The sequence below is a fragment of the Astyanax mexicanus genome, chromosome 8 (assembly GCF_023375975.1).
Source record: "Astyanax mexicanus isolate ESR-SI-001 chromosome 8, AstMex3_surface, whole genome shotgun sequence".
NCBI lineage: Eukaryota > Metazoa > Chordata > Actinopteri > Characiformes > Acestrorhamphidae > Astyanax > Astyanax mexicanus.
Window position 1 is genome coordinate 14,017,115 of NC_064415.1, and position 23,380 is coordinate 14,040,494.

The 23,380-nt window shown below is 36.6% G+C and overlaps 2 protein-coding genes and 1 pseudogene across 3 annotated transcripts in view; all 3 read right to left on the minus strand.

Moving 5' to 3' along the window:
- Window positions 1–23,380, minus strand: part of LOC111194324 (E3 ubiquitin-protein ligase TRIM39) — a 72,368-nt gene that overhangs the window by 43,150 nt on the left and 5,838 nt on the right. For both annotated transcript variants that reach the window (XM_049482910.1, XM_049482913.1), the window contains exon 2: window positions 13,412–13,511. The gene's annotated coding sequence lies outside the window, so the exon portion shown is untranslated. The remainder of the gene's footprint in view (window positions 1–13,411; window positions 13,512–23,380) is intronic.
- LOC125803985 (E3 ubiquitin-protein ligase TRIM39-like) lies at window positions 862–19,587 on the minus strand (annotated as a pseudogene).
- Window positions 8,106–12,990, minus strand: LOC125803984 (E3 ubiquitin-protein ligase TRIM39-like). Its single transcript, XM_049482915.1, has 7 exons — window positions 12,905–12,990; window positions 11,567–12,123; window positions 11,355–11,450; window positions 10,995–11,228; window positions 10,737–10,899; window positions 10,571–10,606; window positions 8,106–8,673 (listed from the first exon to the last, which is right to left on the minus strand). Exons 1-7 carry the CDS (start codon window positions 12,975–12,977, stop codon window positions 8,147–8,149), a joined length of 1,686 nt encoding a protein of 561 aa, XP_049338872.1. The 5' UTR covers window positions 12,978–12,990; the 3' UTR covers window positions 8,106–8,146.

Below are 23,380 nucleotides of genomic sequence, written 5' to 3' on the forward strand. Positions count from 1 at the left end.
AAAATATTACTTTTATTATTTTGATTCATGACCCCTGATCAAGCTCCAACAGTTTAAATCAAAATCACATCAAATAAATTATTAAAATTACCTCAAACATGAGGCAGTGTGTTTATAATCATTTAATAAAGTAACTTTTTGTGATGAAGCTTTCAGAGGCACTAAACTCTACAGACAGATCTGGTTGGTATTGCCACCATTCTGAACAATTCAGATTCAGTAAATTCATCTTGAATAAAGAATTTAATTTCAAAGTGCTCTAAATAGTTTTGTTTACATTTTAATTCCATTTTTGTGGGGAGTTTTAACAATTACACCAATGGCCATTCAATAGTTTTAATAGATTAAAAAAACATGTTTAAAACTCACTGCTTGTTGTAGAGCCGACTATTATGTAACAGGCTCTGTCAAAATGCCTGTAAGAACTACAGTACCCAGAATGCTTTGCAGGTCAGGAAAAACTGGATTCACCTGGGAGGTAATTTGTTCTGCACAGGCAGCTCAAACAGAGTAAAGTTCACTATGCTGATTAGTGGTGTGTGTGGTGGTGTGTGTTTGTCCTGTTTGGTAGAGATTACAAACCAAATCTTTCTAAAGCTCTGAAGGTTTTTCTCCAAACTAAATCGGAGAAAAAATCCTGACTCGAAGCTTCATAAAACACATTAGTGACCAAAGCCTGGAAGTGCTTCATGTTTGTGGTTGACAAGAATATTTTAAAAGTGTTAAAGTGTAATAAAATATGTAATGTTTCAAACACCCAAAATGATTGTGAAAGAGTAATAAAATCACATTTGGGATACAGAAGTATAAATATGTAATATGTTTGTTTCTGTTGTTCGCATTACAGGTACTGATGATTATTTATTTAGTGTTTGATACGGGTGTGATGATCAGTGGAGCTGAGTTTTTACCTCCATCATTACTACAGGGACAGAAGTATGGATAGAGTTTCTCAGTGAAAGACTGACCAGTGAAAGAGTAGATATGAGACCTGGCCTCCACATCATAAAAGGACACCAGACCCTCCTCATAATCCACAAACACCCCCACCTTCTGGGGATTCTCTCTCAGGGAGAGGGAGACTGGAGGACCAGTACAAGCTTCATATTCATTCCCATTCCTCAGAATCACAGTCCAGACTCCATTCTGTGGGCTCAGTGTAATCCCCCCCTTTCTGTTAATGGATTCTTGGGCAACTCCTAATTGCCAATTAGTCTTCCCCCTGACCTGCACCTCATAATAAAATCTCCCTGAGGAGAATCCCTCCTTTGCGAGAATGACACTATACTTGGTGAATCTCTTTTGATTGTCAGGAAGATTCTGTTTTTTGTCTCCATATCTCACTTGTTTTCCATCATCAGACAGGATGAGTTTGGGATAAGCTGTATCAGGATCCAGAATCACATTCACTGAGAGAAACACACAGAGTGTGAAAATGTGTAGAATAAAATATATTTTAGGAGAATTAAAATAAACAGTACTTTATACAATGTTGTGCAATGATTTTAAAATAATAAAATCTTAAAGCTTCTAAAATAAACAGAAACAAATAATAAATCACACTGTACCTGCATACTGCTGAATCCTCTTCAGTTCTGTTGAGACTAATGACAATGAATAATAATATACATTAGATTTATTCATAAAAAATAAAGCTCCAGAATCAAGCAATAGATCTTCAAAAATCAATTTATTTTCATCAAAAATCTTCAGTAAGATTCTTTCTGTTACAGATTTCTGTCTGAAACCCCTCTTAAATATGAAAGTTTCTCACCTGATTGTCTGATGTTCTTATTAATAGTTTTAGTGAGTTCTTCATTCAGTCTCTTCTGAAGTTGAGACAGAGTGTTCCTCACAGTCTCTACACTCAGATGAGGATCAACACTGATATCAGTCCAGTTGGTGGTGTGTGGGGGTCTGCACAGGGATGGGTAAATCTACAGTCCAGCAGGAGAGAGGAGAGATCCTCAGCATGGTCAGTGTTGTTGTGAGATGTGCTGCATTACCATTGAGCAGATAGAGGAACACTGACCTGTAGGAGGTGGAGGTGATCCTCAGTGTGTGAGAGCTGCTCCAGCTCAGTGTCTCTCCTCTTTAGCTCAGTGATTTCCTGCTCCAGATCTTTAATGAACTCTTCAGCCTGCCTCTCTGCTGCTTTCTGCTTCTCCTCCATCACCTCAAGCAGCTCAGCCTGACTTCTCTCAATGGAGCGCATCAGAGCAGTGAAGACTTTAACACTGTCTGAAATCTCCTTCTCTGTGTTTCTCTGATGGAGGAACAACTTTAACTTTAATCAAATCACACTGAATAATTATTATGCTCAATTTGATACGTTATAAAAATCAAAACTGCAGATTGAAATTACTAGAACATATATGATGTTTCACCCACTTTTCTGAGCTGTACTGAGTGTTCGATCTCTTTGATCTTCTTCTGCCTGTCCTGGATCATCTGCTTCACCTCTGTCTGTGTCTTTCCCAGCTGTGTCTGTGAACAGAGAGGAAAAAAGGTTTAATTTACATTTCAACACTGAATTATTCATTTTAAAATAATGAATAGTTTACATTCCTTTGTTACCTATTAAGAATAATGCTGCCACTTACTTTCTTCTGTCCACTCTCCTCCTCTATAGGAACAGTGTTGTGATTCTTGTGGTCAGCCTCAGTGCAGAACTGACACACACACACCTGATCATCTCTACAGAACAGCTCCAGGGGTTTCTCGTGCTCCTGGCAGATGTAATCCTCCAGGTTCTTTACTGGGTTTATCAGCTTGTGTTTCTTAAACTTTGGAACATTAAAATGAAACTCTAAATGAGATTTACAGAAACTCACACCACAATCCAGACAGGATTTCAGAGCTTTCTGCTTCACTCCAGTGCAGCCATCACAGAGAACCTCAGGTTTATCTAGAACACTTTTCTTCTTATAGTGGTCCACCACCTCTTTTAGGGTTGTATTGACCTTCAGTTCTGGTCTCTTGGTGAATTTCTCTTTACATAATGGACAGTTACACTGCTGACTGTCACCCCAGCATGTTTTAATACAGTTCATACAGAAGTTGTGTCCACATGGAGTGGAGACTGGATCAGTGAACACATCCAGACAGATAGAACACAGGAACTGATCTTCAGACAGGAGAACACTGGAGTCACCAGAAACTGTGCAGGAGTTGAAAAACAAAACATTATTAAGTGCCTTCGTCTTGTACCATTCTGTCATCTTTAATAATTTTTATTGAGTAATCTAAATGAACACTTTTACACGAGTTCTTCACTTCTGTCCACAAACCATTAACAGTGAAAAGAACCATCAGTGAAAACATTTTACTATAGGAACAACACTGGTTAGATTGTGGCTATTAATTCATTCTCAGCAACATGGTGTGACTGATATGCAGTATTAGTGTGTGTAGTTTGTGGTATGACTGAATAAGACCGTTTCTGAGTTTTAACACATCACTGACACTGCTACATTAAGAGTGTTTCACTCTACAAAGTTATCCAGCCCAGAGCGGCTCTGTGCTCAGAATCTGACCAGCACTGAAGAGCTACTAGATCAGTAGTGTTAGATGTGCATCATCAGATGATCTACAGTCTCACTCTACACCAGCAAAGTGGAGCTAAAAATAAAATTAACACCAGGTCAGTGTAACTGTGTGAATATTCAGCCCCCTTATATCAATAATTAGTAGAGGCAAATTTACAAGACACTATAACCAATAATATTTTTTGACATTATCTGATCATTTTACTTTCATTACACTGTACTGATACTGATAAGATAATCCTGACCTGACAAGAGATTTAGTTAAGTGTGTATGAACTGTATTAACTTACAATCAGATAGTTCTTTATCAAAGCTACTCCTCCTTCTGTCATCTTTTGATCGTTGTGATGAAAAATCAGCCATTTTGTTCCTCAACCTATTGAACACATTTTTAACAGAAATAATGTGAGGATTCTTTTTTTGCTGCACTCAATTTTCACCACTCTGTTTTTAACCAGTTAACACAACTTCTCACCTTTCACCCTGTTTATCAGCTCAGCTGGAGAATTCCCTCAGTGAGCATGAAATATGATTTCTCTTGTTGGAGACGATAATCACACTGTATTTCTACATTATAATTCTGGATATAATCTTTTTCCCCAGTATCAGCAGACTGACTTCATCTGACTCTGTTTACTCGTGTAGTTCACTGTGATAAAGCTCACACTGATCAAACATCTGATCTATGAATTCTTCACTGAAGTTCATACCTTTATTCTTCTCTTTTTCTTTTTCTTGGAGAGTCAGAATCGTCTGTGTTGATCCTCTTCTCAGAGTTACTGAATATCCAGTAGTTCAGATCAGATCTTACTGCGAATAAAAAGGTTGTTTTTCTGTCTGAATTTCCTGATTCACTCAGTTTTACTTTCTCTCACCTGGTGTGATGTCACTTCCTGTTTACCTGTGATTGAAGCTGGAATGGATTAAAATTGTTCAGACATTTATTGATATGTATTTAATGTTATACATTATCTTTATGAACTGCACTTTAGAGGAAATGCAGTGTTTATGATCAGTGTTTTATATCAGAGTGATTTAATTTAGGCAAGAATAATTTTCTACAGACTGCATTAAATTAAACTGTACTTAAATAGCCACGAGGAAACTATAAAAAAACAATGGATATTTTAGAGATGAACAGTGCTTAGTAGAGCATGCTTTTCTTTACTACAATGTGAAGTGAGAAGTAATGACAGCAGTTGCACTGAAAATATCCTACAATTTACCTAAAATATAGCTACTATTGAAGTGCAGTCACAAAATTCAGTCCTGTATTAGTTCAATCGCTGTGTTGGATGCTTTAGCACATTTTTTTCTGTATAATAAATACAAATTTGAAGCATATAAATAACTCACAATCAGAGACAGCCAGACTAAAGTTCAGTCTCACTAATACTAATGTGTTAAACAACTAAATAATAAACAATTAGGAACTACATACTCCTACTGTTTTAAAAATATATATGTTTATATTATTCGTATATAAATATATATACGTTTGAGACATTTTGTGGTTGAAAAAAGAATAATTAAAAAATAAATATGACATGATTTACACATCCTTTTACTGTCACTCCTGCTGCGTTAATTTTGTAGTCCAGAACTTAGATTCCACCAGTTCTTCTGAAAGGCAGAATCAACCAAAACACTCCAAATCCCAGAATGCACTCAGAGTATTAACAAATGGCTGTTTATTAGTAATATATTATATTTTTCTTCAGTCATTGGTATTAACTGTGTACAGCTGTGTCTCATTTACATACTTTATTAACCTGTCTGTTTGGATATGAAGCGCTAGAGTCCTCAACCTCAAACATTTCAAAGTTTTTTTTAAAGATGTAGCGTCGTCTCTGTCTTCAAGAACTAGCATTTAATAATAACCTTAAGGATGAAGAACCTTTATGCAAAACGTGAAATCACATAAGCAATCAGGAGTTACCATTGGACATCAATCATAATTTAATTATAGTATTAAATTGAACACAAATGCAGTGTTAAACATTTGCAACACTTTTATTAAACTAATTTACTCAGTAAAATGTTGTAAATCAATATTAATTTGAGAAAATATATTTCTGACATCTCTATGAAATAATTTCTAGTGAAATGAAGATTATACTAAAGGTCAATGCAAGTAGGATATTTGGATTGTTTAATGTGATTAAAATTTAATTAAAATGTTTATTTATGTCTATCTGTGGGCTTCATTTCACTGTATTTTACAATTTTACAATTCCTATAATATTAAATTATCTTATCTTATGTTCAGAAAACAACAGCTGGATGAAGCCTTACAGTGTTTAGTTCACAGTTGACCACAAGCACATTCCTTTAAATGCCATAGACTCACTATAACCCAGCTAAATGTTCCTCAAATCATATTTTAAAACACTTTTTTAACAGTGTAGATTGTGTTCATAATCCCTGTATAAATGATGATTACACTATTCACTCAAACACATCAGTGTTTATCTTGCTGATAATGTATAACTGACTGATCAATAATGATAAAAAACACTGATTTCCTGCAGCACATTAATAATTGTACATTATTGATCAGCAGATCAGAACAGACACTGGGTGAAGTGTAAAATAACACAGGGTTCATACTGTGTGTTTATCGGTGTTGATCTGCAGTTATTTCTTACAGCCACCAGATGTCCCTCTTCTCCGATTCTACAAATGACTCGGATCTTTTTCAGAAGAGTCAGAAAGAAGCTTCAAATGATTCATAGAGGATTCACCCGCCCATCACTAATACTCGCTCTCTGTCTCTGAGTCTCTGTTTCAGTTTCTCGCTCTTTCTGTTAATCCTCAAACTACGACCCTCGAAGCGCGAGGATTCTGTGCCGAAACGAAGCTTCGGATCTCCGTCGACACGTGAATTACCCTAAAAATGAATCAAGAATCGACACAGTGCTTCGGTCTTTTTGACACATGTTTCAAATCTTCAGATTCCAGGATTTAATCACTAGTTTACAGCAGCAGCTCAGAGCATCAGCATTCTGCTTAGTGGTGTGTATGATAGTGTATTATAATGAGGTGGATGAAGAACACACACCATGTAGTTGAGTTAAAGTGGAGATACCCATCATTTTATATAACAAGACTCCTTCCTTGATCAATACTTTTTTAAGTGAAAAATAAAGTTGTAGTGTGACTCTTAATGCACCAGTGTAGAATATGGAATGTTATTTTTTAGTCTGAAACTGATGTCTATTAAAATGATTATAAACACAAAACACTGAAGGACAACAGTTTCTATTAGGTAACATTAGGTGGCAATATACAAAGCAAAGCTTCCGTTTATGATTTATTAGTTACAGAACTTGCTCGCTTGCTTTACTATACTTAATCTATATATCCCATTTATTTCATATATTTATATCATTTATATAGACATAGACACTGGCAAATGTTATGCTGCTGCACTGGCACTGAACTGCATTCTAGCACTGGGTAGAAGGATGTCCAACAGCATCAAACCAAGTTCTGAACAAATTGTGCACCCTGATTACCAGGATTAATTGCTTTATGCTTATTTTCTTTTGATATGTTATGGCTTTATGCATACATGAAGCAACAGTTACAGAGTATAAATTATTAGATTTTGCATGATGTAGTGGAGTAAAAAGAAAAATATGTGGCTCTGAAATGCAGCAGAGTCACTCAAAATTTCAATAATTTAAAACCCTCTCAGTACAGTAACAATTTAAATTTACTTTATACCTGTCCACCACTGGTTTATCCTGTATATATGTAACTGTAAGCTACTGTAATAATCGTTTATGGAGCTTCTTATGTTTATATTGGGTAACATGAGCTACCTCTGCAGTCGCTGTAATTACTGTGATGTTTTTTAAATTCTACTGAATTTCTACAGCAGTTAGCTAAATGTAGATTATACTGGGAGTTTTCTGCAGCAGATCTTTTATTCAGTCTGTTTGTACTCTATTAATTTTCTTACCTGAAAAAAATTCAGTACAACTGACCTCTGACCCTGATTCTACTTTCTCATTGACAAAGAGGTATCTCTGTAGTCACAATGTCAATGTGTGAGTCAGTTACAGAGTCATTAAATAATTTTTATTATGATTTAAAGGAGAATCTCATCAATAACAGCAGATAATAAAAACACATTCACCCACAACTCTTTTTTCACTCCCCTCATCAACTGATACAATAATAAATACAGTTTGATCTAATATGAGACACTAATCTGAGAGATTAGTATCTTTGCAGTTTATACTTTTTCCTTTTTTTATCAGATCAGCTCAGATTCAGTGTTGTTTGAAGAACACAATCATGTTACTGATCTGATCTGAGATTATTATCATAATAACATTACTGACTTTTTTAAGACCTTAAAAAACAAATCAGTTTACACAGTTTAACATTAAACTCAGATTACTCTCCAGCACTTCTGTACCACTACATTTTAACTATGATCTACTCCAAGATTTGGTTTTACATATTGAAGAAACTTCATAAATCAATTTCACTCCATTAAACTTTACCGATACATTTTATCATTTATAGAATAAAAATAATTAAATCTGTTTATTTCTGTTGTTCTCATTACAGTTACTGATGAATATTTATTTAGTGTTTGATACGGGTGTGATGATCAGTGGAGCTGAGTTTTTACCTCCATCATTATTACAGGGGTTAAAGTATGGATAGAGTTTCTCAGTGAAAGACTGACCAGTGAAAGAGTAGATATGAGACCTGGCCTCCACATCATAAAAGGAGACCAGACCCTCCTCATAATCCACAAACACCCCCAGGGAGAGGGGGACTGGGGTATTTTCATTAGCATCATACTTATTTCCATTCTTCAGAATCACAGTCCAGAATCCATCCTGTGGGCTCAGTGTAGTCTCCCCCTTCCTGTTAACAGACTCTCTGGCCACTCCTAATTGCCACTCAGTCTTCCCCCTGACCTGCACATCATAGTAAAATCTCCCTGAGGAGAATCCCTCCTTTCCCAGAATGATACTATACTTAGTAAATCTCTTTGGATTGTCAGGAAGATCCAGTTTTGTGTCTCCACAGCTCACTTGTTTTCCATCATCAGACAGGATGAGAAAGGGATAAGCTGTATCAGGATCCAGAGTCACATCCACTGAGAGAAACACAGTGTTTGGTATGAGTATACAGATAATAAATTAATTAATCACCCAGTGGAACATATTGAGTAAACTTTAAGAAGCATTTTAGAATATATATATATATATATATATATATATATATATATATATATATATATATATATATATATATATATATATATATATATATATATAATGCTTCTTAAAGTTTACTTAATATTACATTACATTACATTACATTACATTTGGAAGACGCTTTTGTCCAATAGTACAATAGTCAAGTACAAGCAATAGGAATTAAGATAAACCATTTTTAGATAGGGCTTAAAGGAGGTCGAAGGGAAATAAATGGATTGAGAAGTGAAGGAGGGGAAGAAGGAAATGGGGTTAGAAGTAGTTAGTGTGTTAGAGGTGTTAAGAGAGTAAGTGCTCTTTGAAGAGCTCTGTCTTCAGGAGTCTCCTAAAGATAGCGAGAGATTCTCCTGATCTGGTAGTGGAAGGTAGTTTGTTCCACCATTGGGGAACTCTGTATGAGAACAGTCTGGATTGCTTTGTGTGAGTGTTTGGCAAAGCGAGGCGACGTTCATTGGAGGAGTGCAGCGGCGGGTGGCGTAAGCCTTCAGGAGTGATCAATGCAGGTAGGAAGGAGCTGTTCTGTCATCACCTTGTAGGCGATTGTAAGAGTTTTAAATATGATGCGAGCATCAACTGGTAGCCAATGGAGCTCAATGAGCAGCGGGGTGACATGTGCCCGTTTTGGTTGGTTGAAGACCAGACGTGTTGCTGCATTCTGGATCATTTGGAGTGGTTTTACTACGCAGGCCGGGAGGCCAGTTAGCAGGGCATTGCAGTAGTCGAGGCGTGAGATGACGACCGCTTGCACCAGGAGTTGGGTGGCCTGTTGCGTCAGAAACTGTCTAATTTTCCTGATGTTATAAAGCGCGAAGCGGCAGGATCAAGCAACTGAGGCCACATGGTGCGTGAAGGAGAGCTGGTCATCAACCATAACACCCAGGTTCCTAGCAACCTTTGTCAGGGAGAGAGGGAGAGTCGATGCTTATAGAGAAGTTGTGTTGAAAAGATGGTTTTGCTGGTATGACCAGAAGTTCAGTCTTTGAAAGATTTAATTGAAGGTGATGCTCCTTCATTCATGAGGATATGTCAGAGAGACACTGCGATATCCGTGCAGAGATTGAGTGATCTTCAGGTGAGAATGACAGGTATAGCTGGGTGACATCAGCAAAGCAATGGTAGGAAAAGCCATGTGAGTGGATAACCTGACCAAGAGAGGCGGTGTATACTGAGAAGAGAAGGGGACCCAGTACCGAACCCTGGGGAACCCCAATGGATAGGGAGTGGGCTGAGGACAGCTGTCCTTGCCACGACAACTTGAACGAGCGCCCAGTGAGGTATGATCTGAACCATGACAGCACATTGTCTGAGATCCCCATGTTTGAGAGTATAGTTAAGAGGAAGTCATGGTTGACTGTGTCGAAGGTCGAGAGGTCCAGCAGAATGAGCACTGAGGACTGGCCTGCAGCTCTAGCAGTTTTCAACGCTTCAGTCACAGACAACAGAGCCGTCTCGGAGAAGTGTCCTTTTTTGAATCCAGATTGGTTCTGGTCCAGGAGGTCATTCTGGGAGAGGAAGCCAGAGACCTGATTTAAAACTGCTCTCTTGAGTGTTTTTAGACCTGGGCAGGGTTGAGCGAAGGCTTTTATATATATATATATATATATATATATATATATATATATATATATATATATATATATATATATATATATATATATATATGTTATGTTCCATATATAAGGTGTATTAATTAACAGTCTAAAGTATAAAGTTTGGGTTGCAGTGGTGTGATGATTTAAAGCTTCTAAAATAATAAAGACAAAAATCACACTGTACCTGCATACTGCTGAATCCTCTTCAGTTCTGTTGAGACTAATTACAATAACAAAACATAATAATTAGATTTAAAGCTAACCTTAAACCAAAATAAACCTCCATAATTGACAGAAACAATTGATCTTCATACATTTTCATCCAGCATCTTCAAAGGAATATTTCTCACCTGATTCTCTGGTCTTCTCATTAATAGTTTTAGTGAGTTCTTCATTCAGACTCTTCTGTAGTTGAGACAGAGTGTTCCTCACAGTCTCTACACTCAGATGAGGATCAACACTGATATCAGTCCAGTTGGTAGTGTGTGGGGGTCTGCACAGGGATGGGTAAATCTACAGTCCAGCAGGAGAGAGGAGAGATCCTCAGCATGGTCAGTGTTGTTGTGAGATGTGCTGCATTACCATTGAGCAGATAGAGGAACACTGACCTGTAGGAGGTGGAGGTGATCCTCAGTGTGTGAGAGCTGCTCCAGCTCAGTGTCTCTCCTCTTTAGCTCAGTGATTTCCTGCTCCAGATCTTTAATGAACTCTTCAGCCTGCCTCTCTGCTGCTTTCTGCTTCTCCTCCATCACCTCAAGCAGCTCAGCCTGACTTCTCTCAATGCAGTGTATCAGAGCAGTGAAGACTTCAACACTGTCTGAAATCTCATTCTCTGTGTTTCTCTGATGAAGGAACAACTTTAACTTTAACCAAATCACACTAATCGGTGATTATGCTCAATTTGATACATTATACAAAATCAAAACTGCAGATTGAAATTACTAGAACATATATGATGTTTCACCCACTTTTCTGATCTCGACTGAGTTTTCGATCTCTTTGATCTTCTTCTGCCTGTATTGGATCATCTGCTGCACCTCTGTCTGTGTCTTTCCCAGCTGTGTCTGGAAATCGAGAGAAAAAAAGGTTTAATTTACATTTCAACACTGAATTATTCATTTTAAAATAATGAATAGTTTACATTCCTTTGTTATCTATTAAGAATAATGCTGCCACTTACTTTCTTCTGTCCACTCTCCTCCTCTATAGGAACAGTGTTGTGATTCTTGTGTTTAGTCACAGTGCAGAAATGACACACACACATCTGATCATCTCTACAGAACAGCTCCAGGGGTTTCTCGTGCTTCTGGCAGATGTAATCCTCCAGGTTCTTTACTGGGTTTATCAGCTTGTGTTTCTTAAACTTTGAAACATTATAATGAAACTCTAAATGAATTTTACAGAAACTCACACCACAATCCAGACAGGATTTCAGGGCTTTCTGCTTCACTCCAGCGCAGCCATCACAGAGAACCTCAGGTTTATCTAGAACACTTTTCTTCTTATAGTGCTCCACCACCTCTCTCAGTGTTGTATTGACCTTCAGTTCTGGTCTCTTGGTGAATTTCTCTTTACATAATGGACAGTAACTCTGCTGACAGTCATCCCAGCATGTTTTAATACAGATCATACAGAAGTTGTGTCCACATGGAGTGGAGACTGGATCAGTGAACACATCCAGACAGATAGAACACAGGAACTGATCTTCAGACAGGAGAACACTGGAGTCATGAGGAACTGTGCAGGAGTGGAAAAACAAAAACAGCATTAAGTGCCTTAGTCTCGTACCTTTTGTCAGACTTTAATAAAATGTATTGAGCAATTTAAATGAACAGTTTTCCATGAGTTATTCACTGCTGTCCACAAACTATTCACAATAAATAATAATATAATATATATATAAATATATATATATATATATATATATATATATATATATATATATTGTGCATATTGACCTATTCTCAGCAAAGCGGTGTAACTGATATATTAGTGTGTGTAGTTTGTGGTATGAGCGAATAAAACACAATTCTTTCTGAGATTTAACACATCACTGACACAGCTACATTAAGAGTGGTTCACTCTACAATGTATCCAGCCCAGAGCGGCTCTGTGCTCAGAATCTGATCAACACTGAAGAGCTACAGTCTCACTGTTCACCAGCAAGGTGGAGCTTCAAGGCATGTTTTTTCTGTTTGATATCAACACCAGGTCAGTGTAACTGTAGTGCTGATAATGGTTCTATAATGGATCGATATGATATCTGATTAACACTGATCCTGTGGTCAGAATCTGATCTTTGAGAACTGGTTACGGGCTACAGTCTGTAATCAAACACTTAGTGGACCCACACAGAAGATGATCCACTATATCAATACTTAGTAGAGCCACCTTTCACACAACACTGTTATTGACACTATCTGCTAATTCTACTTTAATTACAATGTACTGATACTGATAAGATAATCCTGACCTGACAAGAGATTTAGTTAAGTGTGTATGAACTGTATTAACTTACAGTCAGGTAGTTCTGTATCAAAGCTCCTCCTCCTTCTGTCTTCTTTTGATCGTTGTGATGAAAAATCAGCCATTTTGTTCTTCAACCTATTGAACTCATTTCAGCAGAAATAATGTAAAAGTTCTTTTCCTATTTATACTGAGCACTATCACAGCTCTCAGCTCAGTAATATCATTCACTCTTTCTCACTCTCTGCTCTGTTTAAATAAGTGTTTTTTCTGAGTTTTTCACCACTCTGCTTTTAACAAGTTAACAAAACTCCCCCAACTTTCACCCAGTTTATCAGCTCAGCTGGAGAATTCACTCAGTGAGCATAAAATATGATTTCTCTTGTTGGAGCTGATAATCACACTGTATTTCTACATCAACATTTCAGATCTGAATATCATCACTTTCCCAGTGTCAGCAGACTGTCTTCACCTGACTCTGTTTACTCATGTAGTTCACTGTGATTAAGCTCACACTGATCAAACGTCTGATCTACGAATTCTTCACTGAAGTTCATACCTTTATTCTTCTCTTTGTCTTTTTCTTGGAGAGTCAGAATCGTCTGTGTTGATCCTCTTCTCAGAGTTACTGAATATCCAGTAGTTCAGATCAGATCTTACTGCGAATAAGAAGGTTGTTTTTCTGTCTGAACTTCCTGATTCAATCAGTTTTACTTTCTCTCACCTGGTGTGATGTCACTTCCTGTTCACCTGTGCACGGTGCTGGACTGGATAGAATTGTTTAGACATTTGTAGATTTGTATCTTTATGAACTGCACTGTAGAGGAAATCCAGTGTTTATGATCAGTGTTTTTTACTGAGTAAATTAAATTGTACTAAATTAAATTGTACTAAAATAGCCACTAGGAAATTATAAACAAACTGTGGATAAAATACATTTATGAAGTGTTGCTGTGACCTAAATAAAACAAATTAAGAATGGCAGTGACTACAAGCGTTCCAAATTAAGAAATAAAAGTGTTGCACAAGCTAACATGGTAAAAAAATATATAATATGTATGTAATATAATATATGGTATAAAATGTAAAATAGATATTTTAGAGATGAACTGTGTTAAGTAGAGCATGCTTTTTTTCACTGCAATGTGAAAGTGAGAATAATGACAGCAGGTGCGCTGAAAATATCCTATGATTTACCTAAAAAACTACAATTGAAGTGCAGTCACAAAATTCAGTCCTGTATTAGTTCAATCACTCTCTTGGATCCTTTAGCACCTTTTTTCTGTATAATAAATACAAATTTGAAGCATATAAATAACTCCCAATCAGAGATAGCCAGACTAAAGTTAAGTCTCTAATACTATGTTAAATAAATAAATTATAAACAATAAGGAACTATATACTTGTTACGTAGGTGAGGGGATGGACAAAAGTGCAGAATAATTACTTTATTTATTAAACAAACTAAAACAAACTGACAAACAAACAAATAAACCAAAATTTCACTGAATATAAACAGAAAATAAACACGGGTAAACGCAAGACAAAAATACAAGACTGAAATAACTAAAATAACAAAGATGAGAATAAAGTATAAATCAAGACTAAGAAACCAGTAACTCTAGAAACAAAAACCAACCTGACAGACACACAGCAAGGAATCACACAAACCTGATCACAGACAGCAAACAAACTAACAAAAGACTAGACAAAGAAGGCTTGAAACAAAGGGGCTTATATACACAGGGAACAGGAAACTGGAAACACCTGAGGATCAATCAAGAGGGGGCGGGGTTACAAATCACTAATGACAGGGTGGGGCTAGGGCGGAGACAGGACCAAAACACAAAAGTAGCACAATAGACCAGGAGAGGGAGACACAACGAGACAGACACGGGCTAAACTGTGACAATACTTTAAATATTTTAAAAAGCAAGGTCTTTTTTAAATGCACATATTCGTAAAAAAATATATAATTATATAATTTGCATATAAATATATTTAGATTTTACACATTTTGTGGTTATCTCCTGCTGCGTTAATTTTGTAGTCCAGAACTCAGATTCCACCAGTTCTTCTGAAAGGCAGCATCAACCAAACACTCCAAATCCCAGAATGCACTCAGAGTATTAACAAATGGCTGTTTATGAGTAATTATTATACTAAAGGTCAATGCGAGAAGGATATTTGGATTGTTTAAGGTAATTGAAAGTTAATTAAAATGTTTATTTATGTCTATCTGTGGGCCTAATTTCACTGTATTTTACTGTAATTCCTATAATATTAAAATATCTTATCTTATGTTTAGAAAACAACAGCTGAGTGAAGCTTTACAGTGTTTAGTTCACAGTTGACCACAAGCACATTCCTTAAATAGACATTAGACTCACTATAACCCAGCTAAATGTTCCTGTCTCTGTTTCAGTTTCTCGCTCTTTCTGTTAATCCTCAAACTACGACCCTCGAAGCGCGAGGATTCTGTGCCGAAACGAAGCTTCGGATCTCCGTCGTCACGTGAATAACCCTAAAAATGAATCAAGAATCGACACAGTGCTTCGCTCTTTTTGACACATGAATCAAATCTTCAGATTCCAGGATTAAATCACTAGTTTACAGCAGCAGCTCAGAGCATCAGCATTCTGCTTAGTGGTGTGTATGATAGTGTATTATAATGAGGTGGATGAAGAACACACACCATGTAGTTGAGTTAAAGTGGAGATACCCATCTTAAAATATTACTCCAGTAAATGTAGAAGTCCTCCATTTAGACCTCCACTTCAGTATAAGTACACAAGTATTTACCTTTAAATGTACTTGAAGTAAATGTAAAAATACCTTGATTTAGTATGACCCTAATGTCCTATTATCTTTTTTTAACAAGACTCCTTCCTTAATCAACAATTCTTTTAGATTAAAAAGTAGGATATGTAGAATATGGAATGTTATTTATTAGTCTGAGACTGATGTCTATTAAAATGATAATAAACACAAAACACTGAAGGCTAACAGTTTCTATTAGGTAACATTAGGTGGCAATATATAAAGCAAAGATTCGATTTAGGATTTATTTCTAACTTAGTTACAAAACATGCTCGCTTGCTTTACTATTTTCCCTCTATATATCCCATTTATTTCATATATTTATATATTTCATATAGACATAGACACTTGCAAATATTGTACTGCTGCACTGGCATTAAACTGCATTCTTGCACTGGGTAGAAGGATGTCCAACAGCATCAAACCAAGTTCTGATCACAGTGCACCCTGATTACCAGGATTAAGGTGCTTGATGTATGCTTCGTTTCTTTGTTATGTTTTATGCACACATGAAGGGAAAAATACAGAGTATAAATTATTAGATTGTGCATAATGTAGTGGAGTAAAAATAAAAATATATGGCTCTGAAATGCAGTGGAGTTAAAGTAAGTCACTCAACATTTAAATAATTTACATTTTTTAAATTTAAATAAACTACAGGTAAAAAAAACTCTCAGTACAGTAACAATTTAAATTTACTTTATACCTGTCCACCACTGGTTTATTCCTGTATGTATGTATGTGTTTGCTACTGTAATAATCATTTATGGAGCATCTTGTGTTTATATTGGTTAATATAAACTTACTCTGCAGTCGCTGTAATTACTGTGATGTTGATCAATTCTACAGAAATTCTACAGCAATTAGCTAAATGTAGATTATACTGGCAGTTTTCTTCAACAGAACGTTTATTCAGTCTGTTTGTACTCTATTAATTTCCTTACCTGATAAAATTTCAGTAAAACTGACCTCTGACCCTGATCCTACCTTATCATTGACAAAGAGGTATCTATGTGGTCACAATGTCAATGTGTGAGTCAGTTAGAGTCATTTAATAATTTTTATTATGATTTAAAGGAGAATCTCATCAATAACAGCAGATTATAAAACACATTCATCCACAACTCTCATTTTACACTCAACATCAACTGAAACAATAATGAATAATCCACAAAACACTTTGATCTAATGTGAGACACTGATCTGAGAGATTAGTCTCTTTTGTACTTTTTTCCTTTTTTATCAGATCAGCTCAGATTCAGTGTTGTAGAAGAACGAAATCATGTTTTTTAATCTAATGTCACATTATTATCATAATAACATTACTGACTTTTAAACCTAAAACAATAAATCCGTTTACACAGTTTAACATTAAAATCAGATTACTCTCCAGCACTTTAGAACATTTTAACTCTAATACTTCATTACCTCTAACACTTGTTTACATATTAAATAAACTTCATTTATGAATCAATTTCACTCCATTAAACTTTAGCGATACATTTTATCATTTATAGAATCAAAATAATTAAATGTGTTTATTTCTGTTGTTCTCATTAAAGTTACTGATGAATATTTATTTATTTATTTGATACGGGTGTGATGATCAGTGGAGCTGAGTTTTTACCTCCATCATTAACCTCAATGCTGAAGTATGGATAGAGTTTCTCAGTGAAAGACTGACCGGTGAAAGAGTAGATATGAGACCTGGCCTCCACATCATAAAAGGAGACCAGACCCTCCTCATAATCCACAAACACCCCCAACTTCTGGAGATTCTTTCTCAGGGAGAGGGAGACTGGGGTATTTTCATTAGCATCATACTTATTTCCATTCTTCAGAATCACAGTCCAGAATCCATTCTGTGGCGTCAGTGTAGTCTCCCCCTTCCTGTTAACAGACTCTCTGGCCACTCCTAATTGCCACTCAGTCTTCCCCCTGACCTGCACCTCATAGTAAAATCTCCCTGAGGAGAATCCCTCCTTTCCCAGGATGATACTATACTTGGTGAATCTCTTTGGGTTGTCAGGAAGATTTTGTTTTTTGTCTCCACAGCTCACTCGTTTTCCATCATCAGACAGGATGAGATAAGGAGAAGCTGTCTCAGGATCCAGAGTCACATCCACTGAAAGAAATACCCGGTGTGTGACATGAGTATATATAATTGTAGAATAAAATATATTTTAGAAGAATAAAAAAGTACTTTATAAAGTGTGAGTTACAGTCGTGTAATGATGATTATTTTAAAATAATAAAATATTAAAGCTCCTAAAATAATAAACACAGAAACAAACAATAAATCACACTGTACCTGCATACTGCTGAATCCTCTTCAGTTCTGTTGAGACTAATGACAATGAATAATAATATACATTAGATTTATTCATAAAAAATAAAGCTTCAGAATCAACAGAAGCAATAGATCTTCATTAATCAATTTATTTTCATCAAAAATCTTCAGTAAGATTCTTTCTGTTACAGATTTCTGTCTGAAACCCCTCTTAAATATGAAAGTTTCTCACCTGATTCTCTGATCTTCTCGTTAAGAGTTTTTATGAGTTCTTCATTCAGACTCTTCTGTAGTTGAGACAGAGCGTTCCTCACAGTCTCTACACTCAGATGAGGATCAACACTGATATCAGTCCAGTTGGTGGTGTGTGGGGGTCTGCACAGGGATGGGTGAATCTACAGTCCAACAGGAGAGAGGAGAGATCCTCAGCATGGGCAGTGTTGTTGTGAGATGTGCTGCATTACCATTGAGCAGATAGAGGAACACTGACCTGTAGGAGGTGGAGGTGATCCTCAGTGTGTGAGAGCTGCTCCAGCTCAGTGTCTCTCCTCTTTAGATCAGTGATTTCCTGCTCCAGATCTTTAATGAACTCTTCAGCCTGCCTCTCTACTGCTTTCTGCTTTTTCACCATCACCTCAAGCAGCTCAGCCTGACTTCTCTCAATGCAGTGTATCAGAGCAGTGAAGACTTCAACACTGTCTGAAATCTCATTCTCTGTGTTTCTCTGATGGAGGAACAACTTTAACTTAATCAAATCACACTGAATGATCAGCAGATTATTAATGTCAGTTTGATACATTATACAAAATCAAAGGAATTAAGGAAATTAAGGAAAATGCTTCACCCACTTTTCTGAGCTCTACTGAGTGTTCAATCTCTTTGATCTTCTTCAGTCTGTTTTGGATCATCTGCTGCACCTCTGTCTGTATCCTCCCTAGCTGTGTCTGTGAACAGAGAGGAAATGAGGTTTAAATTATATTTCCACACTTTTAGTCCTCAACTATCATTATATTTAATTACTTTGGAATAAATAATAATTTACATTTACCATGTGTTCGCTACTTTCAGAAAAACTTCATCTCACCTTCATCTGTCCACTCTCCTCCTCTATAGGAACAGTGTTGTGATTCTTGTGATCAGTCACAGTGCAGAATTTACACACATACATCTGATCATCTCTACAGAACAGCTCCAGGGGTTTCTCGTGCTCCTGGCAGATGTAATCGTCCAGGTTCTTCACTGGGTTTATCAGCTTGTGTTTTTTAAGTTTTGGAACATTATAATGAGGCTCTAAATGAATTTTGCAGAAAGTCAGACCACAATCCAGACAGGATTTCAGGGCTTTTTGCTTCTCACCAGCGCAGCCATCACAGAGAACCTCAGGTTTATCTAGAACACTTTTCTTCTTGAAGTGGTCCACCACCTCTCTCAGTGTTGTATTGACCTTCAGTTCTGGTCTCTTGGTGAATTTCTCTTTACATAATGGACAGTTACACTGCTGACTGTCACCCCAGCATGTTTTAATACAGATCATACAGAAGTTGTGTCCACATGGAGTGGAGACTGGATCAGTGAACATATCCAGACAGATAGAACACAGGAACTGATCTTCAGACAGAACACTGGGAACTGTGTATGAGATAAAAAGCAAGAACAAGTTTTTCTTACCAGTGTTATGTATAAATACACTGAGAGAAACACTGTATACTGTATTTTTCGGATTATAAGGCGCACTATCCATGAACATCATTTTATGGTGTATTTTAATGAGCAGCGCTACTCAGCTCTGGTTAGCAGCTTAGCCAGCCATGGTTAGCAGCACTGGCCAGCCGAGGCTACCAGCATAACCAGCCAAGGTTAGCAAGGCTACCCAGCCACAGTTAGCAGCATAGCCATCTCAGCCGTAGTTAGCAGCGCTAGTCAGTTCTAGCCTACCCTGGTTATCAGCGCTAGCCAGCCCAGGTTTACAACAATTCCCAGTCCCGGTTAGCAGCGCTACCTAGCCATGGTTAGCAGTATAACTCCCAGTATATACTCTGTAATAGACCACTGAATTTGTGTTGTCATTTTGTAGTATGCGCCATGTTGTTTATGGGAATGGGTAATTTGAATGGGCTTTTCAAAAACTGGCCTCTGTCACATTCTGTGGTAAATAAATATGTTCAGACCCCTGTATGTTTTATTCTGTGTACATTTACCTCCTAAACATCACTGGATCCTCTGAATTTTGAGATTGTTTAAGGGCGGTAATTAGAAAAATGCTAACTTTAAGCTAATGATTAACTGACGTCACAGCACAGCGGCTGGAAATGACCCCGGACTGGATTCTGCATAACAACAGTGAACTCCGGTCAGATCGCGTTTTGGATTCTTATTCTTCTTCACAGAGGATCATTGAAGCATTTAAACAGGTGAAAACTCTTTCAGTAATGTTGAGCAGAGTAGTCTGTGTTAGAGCTTTAAAAGGCAGATAATAAGAGAGAGTGGCTCTCAGTTCAGCAGCTCTTCCCTGCAGGTTTAGTATTTAATTACGGTCATTAGTTTATACTAATTACAACACCTGACCCAAATAATCAACTAACGACTAACTAATCAACTAATCAACTAACTACTTGCCCTCACAACAAACCAAAAACACCAATTTATTTCACTGCATAATAAAGACGGTAAATGTTAAAATGTGTTTCAGCTGGTTCTGGAGTATCACTGACCTGTTTTAGTGAATGCTGTGACACTCTCAGCTCTCCTCAGTTAGGGCAGTTAGTTTATTAGTTGGCTCAGCTGTGTTTAATACGCTGTATAGTTATGGCCCCGGCCGATCTCTGCAGCTGAGCTGGGAGGTCAGTTCACTCCGCTGTAGCATTAGCTTAAAGTTAGCATTTTTCTCATTACGACTCTGAAACAATCTCGTAAATCAGAGGATCCAGTGGTGTTCAGGAGTAAAATGTACACAGAGAAAAACGTACAGGGGTCTGAACAGATTTATTTACCACAGAATGTGACAGAGATCTGTTTTTGAAAACCCTATTCATTTTTCTCATAGGGAAAAAAAACACTTAGACATGTACGAGGACTACTGAATGATGCACTTTAGTGGTCTATTCATCAGAGTAGCTTTACGGCTCCTTATTACCTGACGCACTGAGTTATAAGGCACACTGATATTTTTAGGAAAATTAAAGGATTTTAGATGCGCTTATAGTCCAAAAAATACGGTACTTCAATAATATCTAAACACATTCCATTATAGAAAAATACCTTACACATTTTTTTTAACATCAGAGTTTCTCCTTCTGTGTGCATGTGTATGTTCCCCTGAAACAGCTATCGCAGAGAACAGGTTGGCTTAGTAATCCTCTTTATTTTTCCTCTTTCTTTTATTAATCTATACTTCTGCGTCATGGAGCCACTTCTGAGATGGGAGTATTGTTAGATGTAAGACCACTTAACTAAACATGAAGAATTATCTGTGTAAGTCCCGAAACACCAGTGTGTCTGTTACACACGAGTGGTCCAGCATCACCAACACAGTACTTAATCAGTATCAGTGCTGTGAATGATCCACTACCTACATTATATAGTGTCTGTATTTATTATATTATTATATTATAATTACAGTCTGTAATTATATCTATAATAACTATAAGGTAGTTTGAGCTAATTGATATACTTTCTCTATATCTAATACAGTGTGTTTGAATCATGTCAGTTCTTCTATATTGTCAGTGTTCATTATAGATCATTTTAGCACATTTTTTACCCAGACTGTGGAATGAAAATAGACCTGTTGAGTTAGTTTTGTGAATCATAATCTAAACTGTCATCTAACTCTCCCTTCGTCATTCACCTGCAGTGCACACAGCACCCACTGACTTTACACTGCTGCTGTTTAACCCCCTTACACAACTGACACTGAGAATGAAAGATGCATTTTTATTCTGTAGCCAGAAATCTGAATTTAATGTAAGTACTATGTACTAATACACATAAGATAATCAGAGTTATATTATCCTGATATTAGAAGATATGTTTCAGTAATGAGTTTATGAACTGTGTTTAATCACTGTGTCACAGCTCCTCTTACCTTCTTTTAGTTGCTGTGATGAAAATTCTGCCATTTTCTTCCTCCGCCTGTTGAACACATCAACAGAAGTCACATCACTTAGCTCTCACATCTAACACACACACACACACAATCTGCCTGCTGCCTTAAATACACTCCAACATGTATAGATTGTGTATCTCCTGAGATTGCAGAGTTGTGTACCTGCAGAGTGTAAAGGCTCTTTTCTGCACTCTGCTTTTAACCAGTTAACAAAACACCTCAACTTTTGCCAAGTTCAGCTGTAGATTTACTCAGTGAGCATGACATGATTTCTCTTGTTGAAACAATCATTTCTAAATCAGTATTTCAGCTCTGGATATCAGCTCCCAGTGTCTTCATTGTGAACATCTCACACTTTATCTGTAACTTTGTATGCAAAATGTCTCTTATTTAGAATATTTTATATTATCTGGTTTTATCTTCGCCTTAGTCCCGTAGACTAATCTATGAAATTTCTGCTGAAGTTCATACCTTTATTCCTCTCTTTGTCTTTTTCTTGGAGAGTCAGAATCGTCTGTGTTGAACCTCTTCTCAGAGCAACTGAATATCCAGCAGTACAGATCAGATCTTACTGCGAATAAGAAGGTTGTCTGAACTTCCTGATTCAATCAGTTTCACGTTTTCTTACCCAGTCTAACCTGATATTCATGTTCACCCGATATTAGAGCTGAAATGTATTAAAATGAGCACAGATCATTTTCTCTGTAAAAAGAATTTTAGGAACAAGTATAGTTTAATAATTGTAATTATAATTTATGTTAATATATTATTCATAATCTAACAGTATGAGTGTAACTTTACTGAATTTATACCCAGAAATCCCACCTGATTATAAGGAGCACTATCAAAAAACGCATTTTTTATGGTTTATTTTCATACATAAGGCACACTGGATTATAAGGAGACACTAGTAAGCAAGAGGGATGTCACCATGCTTTTCTTCTAATTCAGCAGGTGTCACCACTGGGTGGTGAGACCTGTAAAGCTAAGCTAAGTTAAATAAACAAAACTATAATTCTTTAAAAAAAAAAAAACATTTCCTTTTAAAGTAAAAAAAAGCACTGGATGTTAATCTACACAGATTTCTCTCCTGAAAACTGTTTATTTGGGTGCTTCTGTTTATTTACAGTAAGTTTAGATTTCCATTAAGCCAGGGTAATATTAGCTAGCGGTTCAATCCACGTAGCTTATATTAATAAGGTAAACACACAGGCTACAGTCCAATAATAATCACATCTGAATGGCTAAAGAGCTAGCGCTTAGCGGCTTATGCTAATGCGATAATGCTCACTTCTGAATGCTAAAAGAGCTAG